We start from the raw sequence: 9,448 nt of genomic DNA, 5'->3' as shown, positions 1-9,448 counted from the left end.
TTCAACAATACTGTTATTACAACAGAGGAATCAAACCATTAAAAAAAGACTTGAGCATAGCAGCATATCCAGCTTCAAGACTTAAAACTTCAGAAAACGAACAAAAAAAGGGTTCAAAACATTAATTCATATAAATATAAAGCCAATTTTTTCATGCTATTTCATCTAGTGTTATTTTTTGCATCCCTTTGCTCCTAATAGGCAACATAAGAATCCGATAAAGTGTTACCTTCCGGACACGATTGCAAACCTCTTGAAGAGCTTCATTCGCAAGTAATTACGGTAACTTCTAAGTACTTACAATAAACGTTAAAAAGCATTTAATTGATATTAATCAGCCCCGTAAAGAATACTTCTTCCCTGTGAAAGGCTGAAATTTACTTTCTTCTTGTTCTTTGGGTGGCTCTGGTTTTGACTCTTTCGCCTGCAAAGGCAGAAGATGTAGAGCTTAGCTGTCCATATTTTACCATCCAAAGGATAGGGGGAATCGGGAGGGTAACAGTAAGCATTTGATTTGAAATATTAGCAAAAAGCAGTCAAGCAGCAGAATTACCTTTTCTGTCTCTTTAGAGCGGTTTGCATTTGACCCAAACACAAGCTTTCCCTGAGATTGACGAGCATTACTTTGTGAACTAGAAGCTGCAGAAGACTGTGAATTGACATTTGGAACATCAGGTTTCTTGTCCTTAGACCCTGAAGAAGAAACTGGAGGAGGCTCATAATTCAAAGGTTTTCCATCCAAGCGTCTCCCAGCTCCAGAAAATGGGTTGAACTTGGGTTCAGTTTCAGCAGGAGTCTCCTCAACTGTAAGGAGGAAAAAAAAAAAAGAGTTGTCACTCTTCATAACAAAAAAAGCACTAATAACATGGCCTTGAGGAGTATCACTGCAATGTAAACACGACCTTCAACTTCAATAACATATTTTTACAGCAAAATTTTCAAATCTCAGTATATGTTCAACAACCAAATGATACTTTTGATAATTACATTTTCCGCATTCCAAAGTTCCAAAAGTCACATATTTCTTTATCCACAATACCATGGAAAAACTCAAACAGAATCAGCTCCTACTTATAAAAACAAACATAACATTCACATTCAGTGAAGATTGGACGAATCCCAATTAAAAGACAAGCCAACTAAAATAATGAACCAATATTGGTCAACTCTACAGAAATATGAATCAATAGTCATTAACAGTAATCATTTAAGAATATCAAGTTCCAAAAGAAATGCAACCTAGTCATAACCAACTTGCAGACAAAAGGTCAGCAGCCATTCTCTATTAGGAGTTTCTGATACCTTATCTATAATTTATTTATAAATTCAACTGCATAAAAAAGCTTTCAATACCATATATAGCAACAAGACCAAAAAGAAAGCCGAGGAAATCCGTCCCACAAAACAGTGAGAAAAGAGACAAAAATGACAAACATTAGCCAGTCAATTACGTACCAGCCTGTGGTGCCTTGCCAGTAGAAAGTGGTGCAATGGGCTTTTCAGGTTCCTTGTAATCTAAGGGAGGTGCAAAGTCTACCTCACAGTCAGTCTCAATAATGCTTATAGCATTGGCAGGCTTAGTTTCTATAATATCGATGTAATATTTCTTGTTGTTGTAAGCCACCATAATGCTATCTCCAGTAGTCAAGCAGGAAAAATTCCTCAATGTTGTTTCTAATCTGCATGAAAAAATACAGTCAAATATCTACATGAAGATCTTACCCCAGTCAGTGTGTGAAAGTAAATACATAACTAATTGGGATGTGAAGAAACGAGAAATGACTACGTCCCTGGACCACTTGTGGACAAGAATTCATATACTGAGATCTAGCTCTAAACCATATTAAATATAGTTCTATTCTATGAAATAATTAATTCTTAAACACATTTAAGATTACATACCACATATTAAGGAGCATGAATACAAAAAAATTTCCAACACACAGAAAATTCTATAACACACTGCAGTTGCATAATAATGTATATTACAGGGCATAGCAGTGAAGACAAGGTCAAATGTTCCCTCAAGTTCACTTTGCTCTGGCTATCAACTAGCTACCAAGTTGATTTAATTTGGTTGCAGACGTCTTGACTATAAACAAATCTAATATCGTATCAAAGTTTAAGCCAGGATTCTGGGTGCAACTGGTGAACAGCCATGATCACAATAAAAAAATTGACATAACATCAAGCAGCATGAATTTCTTGAAAAGATGATATGAAAGGATACATCACAAATCACATACATATTAATTTGGAAGGAGAAACACATTTTAGCCACAGAATTTCATCCTTGCGAGAGATACTCATCAGTTGGGAAATATCATATCTTTATCAAACTTATATCCAAAACATTCTAAACATCAACTCACATAGCTTTTGGATTGGAAATATCCAAGAAGTCTTTTGTGTGGGGCTGTAACTTAACATATGTCCCCTTTGGAAGTGTCACATTTTTCACTCTAACAATGTCACCCTCTTGTAAAAGCATGTTCTCCATCATCTGTATAAGTACTCATGAAGATGCGGCGTCAATTAAAAGAACTCAAAACTCAAAGAAGAACCATGCTAGTGAAACAAGCTTATAAGCATATTCACAAACAATTACTTTTGAATGCCTACCCAGTATGGCATGTATATCATGCCTTCCTCTGCAATGAACTCTAGAACCCCACAGTGAGAAACCCGCTCAACAGCATCATTCCGGAGTTCAAATAACATTGGATAATCAATATGCAGAGATGCTGCAAATTAAACCTGATATTAGTATTGAAAACTCAAAAATTAGATATTTATTACCTGGAAAAAAATAAGCAAAATATATAACAGTTCAACAGCGACATAACTAACCTAGACGGTCAAGAGCAGACGGAGGCATTATAACTGAAGCATGACAAGAAATTAATTTTGACATTAGACAGGAACAAATAGAACATGATATTCCAAAAACCAGATATAGCATGGAAATGGAAACTTACTTTTGTCACCACTTTCAATTTGGGGCTGCAGGATTAAGAGGGGGAAAAATGAATAAAAATGAAATATTTGGTTTAACATTCTATGTTTCTGCACAAGAATAAAAATGAATGCACGAAGGGAATGCTAACCTTTTCAATAAAGGAAGCAGGGTAACATCGATATGTCTGCTCAAATGATGTCCCATGATATCCATATCCATCAAAAAACTGTGACAAGTGTGCAGGCAGAACATAAAATTGGAATAAGCAACAAATATCAAATATCATCATCATCAACAACATCGCATACAACTAGAATAGCTAAAAAGAATAAAAGAAACTAATTAAAGTAGCATGTTAGAAGGGGTAAAAGTACAATAAACGGTGATGAGACAAGGAAAAAAAATAGATTATAGGAAAGACAAAGCAGCTGAAATAAATTATCAGTTGGAACTAAAACAAAAAGATAATTAACTTAAAAGGGAAGCATACCATTTTCTATTGACTGATTGTTGCACCAGAGAATCAACCCTCCAAGCTCCCTGTAAGAGTAAAAAATCATATGCCTCAAATAACAAAGGTAGCCAAAAGATATTGATGAGACAACGGCATAAAATTAATAGTGCAGAGCAGAGAACAACAACAACAACAATAATAATGTGCATCTGAGTAGCTTTTTGCAAAGAGACAAAGATATAATACGAAACAACATTCCTAATTAATAAAAAAAAGGAATTCCTGAACTTAGCAAATATTATCCGCGAAACTTTTGAACCTCGATCAGTTGAATCAAAATTAGAAGAAAAAAGAAAAAAGCAATTGAGGAAACCCTAAGACCCAACAAGGAGATGCACTTTTGAGGTAGAAACACTATCATCGTTCAATTATTTGGAAAGAGAAGATTGGATAAAAAGGGAAAACAACTGGTAGTTGAACCAAATACAAGTGAACTTGGAAAAAAAACATGAGTCAAAAGAAGGATTTGGTAGGATCCAGAATAGAACGTTGATAGTTTACGAGATTGAATTGGAATTAGGGAGAAGGAAAATGAACGCAAAGAGGAAATACCTGATGCTTGATCTGAGAAGCCAACGAGGAGCGCGAGTTGAAACTGGAGCACAAGGTACTACAACTAGGTAAATATCTGTAGAATGAAATGAAATGGAATGGAATAGATTGCACAAGGGGAAACCCAACCGAAAAGACCTCTGCTTCGGCGCGTATCGCGCACGCTTTGTTATGCTCTGCTAAATGCCAATGATTTGGGCTCGGCATGGATTCGGCCCTCAGCTGGCCCAAACAAATTAACAATCCTTTATCCCATTATGCTGGTTAGATACATGGTTAAAATTTAAGAACAAAAAAATATATGGTGAAAGAGACATGAAATTGATGGTTTATGTTGTAATTCTATAATTGTGAATCGAACATAAGCACAAATATATTTACAATTGTTGGGCTTTATGGTAGAACTCAAAGCTAACATCTATATACGAGCCCAATCAACCATGATTACATACCCAGTTGAAGTCTGGTGCTTGATTACAGATCTCTCTAATTTTAATTTTTGACAAATCATCTCTATTTAGTTTGATTTTTTTATTTTTTTTACTTGCTTACTCTGGAAGTACAAGCACCAAAAGATGCTTGGGGAAAAAAGTTGTTTTGTAAAAGATTAAACATCGAGCCCAACATCATACTTGATTTTAAAATCCCCAAGTCTTGTAAATTCAACTTAAACTCATCGACTTTCTTTGAGAAAAAATAAATCTTCATGTATACGATCGCAAACATTTATTTTTTAGAGTTGTTTAACTATACTATATTGATAGGCTTACCATCAGGCCTAGCTCCGTAGGTCTGCCATCAACGCCTCTGAAAATGGAATGAAGCAATCGTCCTTTGTGCTTCACCTAACCCGTCTAAAAATTTCTCCTAAATAAAAGAAAAAAAGTTTCTGCTATTCTCAAGAATTAATACAGGCTCGTAATCATTGAAGACTAGATGTCTTTAATGAAGTAAAAGGACAATCAGGCGCATTTATAAGATCAATTAAAGATACAAGTTGCTAGTAAGCTGTAAGTGCATCTACTCGTTGAACTTCTAAATTATTTCCACATAGGTTCAAGATTTCAAGAAGATAAACGTCATCAACCTCGTATACTTCCAACGATACAACAATTGACAAAAGAAAAAACTCATGTAACGACCGCGAATCCACACAATTCTTTAAGACCATTCACTGATCATTTTATTTATCAGTGCTCAATAAGACGTTACAAGCAACAGTCAAGGATCACATGGGAATTATCAGCGATAAAGGCTTTCCGATCTCAGATTCTCAGCAATTTCAGTTTCCCATCGGTCCCCATTTTCAAGCAGCTTCTCTTTGTCATATAGAAGCTCCTGCAACAGTTAAACATATCACTAGTAATAAATGAATAAGCAAAGAAACAATTACTGGCATGCACTTAACAGATAGTAGTCAATTCAATATGAAGGAAATGAAAACGAACCTCATGAGTCTCTGTAGTAAATTCAAAGTTTGGCCCTTCAACAATGGCATCAACAGGGCATGCCTCTTGACAAAATCCACAATAGATGCACTTGGTCATGTCAATGTCATACCTGAAAGATTTGACAGATAAGAGAGCAAGAATGAGAAACATGGGAAGGAGAAGAGGAGGCAGACAAGGAAGGTAATTCACCGAGTTGTCCTGCGGCTGCCGTCTTCTCGCTCCTCAGCCTCAATTGTGATTGCTTGTGCAGGACATATCTGATAAAAAAATATCCAATTAGACAAACTAATAACGATACAGCTGCTGGCTCTACTGAGAGGAGGGTGAGAAACAGAAAAAGTATGAAGAAGGGGAAATAGAATATGAAAAAGGAATATTAGGACAACGGAAACATATAATGGATTGATCATTTGTTGTAATTATTACTTAGGGTATTCATGAAAAGCTAAGTTATTTGGAGTTAGCTGGTAATTTAGGATTTCAGGTAAATAAGAGTTTTAATTTAAAATTTGCATCACTAATAACGATCCAGCTGCTGGCTCTACTGAGAGGAGGGTGAGAAACAGAAAAAGTATGAAGAAGGGGAAATAGAACATGGAAAAGGAATATTAGGACAACGGAAACATATAATAGATTGATCATTTGTTGTAATTATTACTTAGGGTATTCAGGGAAAAGCTAAGTTATTTGGAGTTAGCTGGTAATTTAGTATTTCAGGTAAATGAGAGTTTTAATTTAAAATTTGCATCACTTGTCAGTCAAGTAGTACTTACTTGCACTAACTAGATTTCACTATTCGGGGACTACTACATGGTTTGGACTTACAACCTAACTCGAGTTAGGGACTAAATGGAAAAGTAACAAATAAAATGTGGTTGTAAGCTCAAGTGTTGAAACAAAGCATCGAGCTACGGCATCAGCTACTTGTGAAATCATTTGAAAGTTATTTAAAGAGCTCAAAAATGAAGAAGTTGTGCAGGCACCACTCATTTATGATAATCAAGAAAAATACTGGGTAAATAGGAAGTCAATAGCAAAGTGTGAAAGTAGTGTCTAGGTTCATTGAACCTCTTCTGTTATATAATCATTACTCCGTAGTATAACAAAAAAACACACGGAATTCATTCAATCTCCCCCCGTTTCCTCTTCATTCAATAACTATTTACGGACTAGTAACTAATACACGGTTTGGGCTCACTAACTATATTTTGAGACTGAATTTACCCATGCATACTCCTTAATCTCCCTTTATAAAAATACCTGTTTTTTTATACCTACTCTCTACTAGATCTGGTTGTCTTACATCAGAGGGATAGTGCCGGAGTAGTGCCACTTATAAAGAAAAGATGTCAAAGTTTCATAATAAATAAAACCACTATTATTGCTGCATAGTTAATTCTACCTATTACAGCCTACAAGGATGAGAGGGTTCAACAGCTCTATTTTGGACAGTTTACTGGGTCCTTAAATAGAGGTTTCACAGGAAGTTCTTAATCAGACGGATTTCTATCTCTTAGTGATTGCAAGCACATTTTCCTACACCTGGTTCAACTAATTACCATAGATTCATAGACCTAGCAAGGCATTATCTACTACACTTTGTGCAATGTGTTGTTTGAAGTCAAAAACAGCTAGAAATTTATTTCTACATTATCCAACAAGCTACATTTCATAACATCTACATACAATTGGTATATAGGAATTAGCCTTAAAAAAGTTGGCAAGCTTAGTAGTAGTCCGGTTCATTAAAACAACTGGAAAATGCTGTTGAGCAGTCAATGCCATTTGGTAGAGTGCAAACTCTCAAGGGTCGTTGTTAAACTAATTGCATAAAGAATGAAAGCCTTACAGCTTCACAGAGTTTGCAAGCAATGCAACGCTCCTCTCCTGTCGGATATCGTCGGAGTGCATGTTCACCACGGAAACGAGGGCTCAAAGGGCCTTTCTCAAATGGATAATTGATCTGCATTAAGAAGTGATGCATTTAACTAGAAGCTGCAACAGTCTTGACCAGCAAACAGATCAAGAAGACACTTACTGTAACTTTTGGTTCAAAGAAATATTTCAGTGTCAACATTAGACCTCGAACCATTTCAGTGAGAAAAAGTGTGTTGATGCTACGTTCAAAAACTGTCATCCAAAAGCATCATCAATGATTTAGTTAAATTATAAAAGAAGAAAAAATCAAACTGAAAATGAAAGGCTCCCAAATAAATACTAGAGCTCCAATCCTTCGAAATCTCCTTTGCAAGTTGCTCCCTTTCTTCATCCTCTGCAGTTTGTACACAACAAAATTATGATATGCATCATGTGGACATACATACGTAACACATGCATGCGAAAAGCAGATGGAGATCCTGTTTTGTGAAGCTAAAGAGATGTCATGTTTGTACATTGTAACCATTTTTGAAAAGTCATTTCCTTGACCCACTTAATTAGATGCATTTTGGAGGGGTGATTAAGGGGACTGGGGTGGGCCCTTTGGGATACCCACAGGGCCAGTCCCACGGTGTGGAAGAAGGGAGAAAAGGAGGTGGAGTGCATTATGGGATTAGAACCCACGCACTCTCCTTGAATGCCCTACGGCTCAACCAATTGAGATGTCTCAAAGGATTTTTTTTATTTATTATTTATTTTGTATTAGTGCATGCAAACCCATCTCATTATCACCTTTTATGTAGCTCATTTATTTTACAGTACATAGAACCAAAAACTGGATCATGATTGTCATTGTACATGCAATAAACAATTTGGTGAGGAAATCAATCAAAATTCACCGAGACATTTCTCGATAATTTTGCTTGCTAACCATTCAATAAGAATACAGAAAAATATGTATGAAAGGATGGTAAGAGAAATGACAGACCTTTTTTGGTAGAGTAGGAGTGTGCACTTAATCGCAGGCTATAATTTTGGGGGTTGTGTAGCCCTTGACCTGCTAAAGCCTAAACAGGCAGAAGAATGAGGGAAAGTATTAAGCTATACATTAGACATCCTACAATAAAAATTATCCGTATATTCAAATAAGCTTTCATATCTTGAGAATTATTAAGAGCGTCACAAATTATAATGATGCATAGTAAAAAGAAAAGAAGTCAGAAATCATACTACATAAACAGGCAATATAAACAAAAAGAGAAAATGAATCCAGTTCAAATCTTGGAATCAAAGGAAAAAAAGAGGGAAGGGAGGGGAAGAAATATAGTGTATTCAGATAAATTTTGGTGTTCTCAACTCCATCAGCAACATCTAATTAAGAGTTTTTTCTTCTTTATTTCATTTCCAACACTTTTCCACAAATAACCGAGAATCTAAAATCAGATTAATCTTACCAGCTGGCGTGTACGAAGAGCAAGAAGTGATTTCCGAGCTAAGAGTGCAGCCATTTCTGCAAAGACAGAAGCTACTCTTTTGGAACCTGGAAATGAAAAACATTAGAGAATCACGCAGTATACTATTTATTTCAAATTAAACAATTAAGTTTCGTTCAGTTTTAAGTTAATCAACATTCACAAGGATTCGAACTTATCACCGGAACCCTAAGAGATCAGATTTTAGATGAACAATATTTGTTTTCAAATCGAAATCGTTCTTCGAAATGCCGATATTTGAGATTTCTACAAATCGCATCGTGAAAGGAAAAAAGATAGGAAAATCAGAAGAAGGAAAGAAGAGTGTTGTACCAGCAGCTGTGGGACGCCAAACCGAAGCTACTGTTCTGTTTTGTTCTGGAACCTGATAAATGGGAATAGAAATTCGAGAATCACAGAAGATGCCAAACACACTCAATAAAGAAAAGGTTTGTGAATTTTGAGAACAGGCCTACAGTTGTAAATGTGGGCCTGGCTCACTGGTCTGGCCCAGTATTTTTTGGGTCAAGCCCAATTTTCGCATGACGTCCTTTTGCTAGGTTAGTCCAAACTCTCTTTTAGGTGAAACAAAGACCACAAACAGAAAAATAGAAATACATGG

The 9,448-nt window shown here is 35.8% G+C and overlaps 2 protein-coding genes across 2 annotated transcripts; both read right to left on the bottom strand.

Annotated features, from left to right (window-relative positions):
- LOC133296288 (uncharacterized) lies at positions 1 to 4,164 on the bottom strand. The gene is made up of 10 exons (XM_061495242.1): positions 4,026 to 4,164; positions 3,450 to 3,499; positions 3,108 to 3,185; positions 2,979 to 3,003; positions 2,851 to 2,883; positions 2,623 to 2,744; positions 2,373 to 2,503; positions 1,456 to 1,679; positions 554 to 804; positions 1 to 424 (listed from the first exon to the last, which is right to left on the bottom strand). Exons 2-10 carry the CDS (start codon positions 3,450 to 3,452, stop codon positions 335 to 337), a joined length of 957 nt encoding a protein of 318 aa, XP_061351226.1. The 5' UTR covers positions 3,453 to 3,499; positions 4,026 to 4,164; the 3' UTR covers positions 1 to 334.
- An 802-nt stretch (positions 4,165 to 4,966) lies between these two features.
- LOC133296291 (NADH dehydrogenase [ubiquinone] iron-sulfur protein 8, mitochondrial) lies at positions 4,967 to 9,239 on the bottom strand. The gene is made up of 9 exons (XM_061495247.1): positions 9,160 to 9,239; positions 8,809 to 8,894; positions 8,343 to 8,421; positions 7,695 to 7,748; positions 7,515 to 7,606; positions 7,326 to 7,439; positions 5,666 to 5,733; positions 5,474 to 5,585; positions 4,967 to 5,363 (listed from the first exon to the last, which is right to left on the bottom strand). The coding sequence occupies exons 2-9, from the start codon at positions 8,860 to 8,862 to the stop codon at positions 5,268 to 5,270; spliced, it is 669 nt and encodes a 222-aa protein (XP_061351231.1). The 5' UTR covers positions 8,863 to 8,894; positions 9,160 to 9,239; the 3' UTR covers positions 4,967 to 5,267.
- Positions 9,240 to 9,448: the final 209 nt, after the last annotated feature.

The sequence above is a fragment of the Gastrolobium bilobum genome, unplaced genomic scaffold (assembly GCF_033153095.1).
Source record: "Gastrolobium bilobum isolate Gb01-03AN ecotype WA unplaced genomic scaffold, APGP_CSIRO_Gbil_v1 utg12420, whole genome shotgun sequence".
NCBI lineage: Eukaryota > Viridiplantae > Streptophyta > Magnoliopsida > Fabales > Fabaceae > Gastrolobium > Gastrolobium bilobum.
Note: the sequence above shows the minus strand (reverse complement) of the source record. Positions and strands in the feature narration are given on the sequence as shown.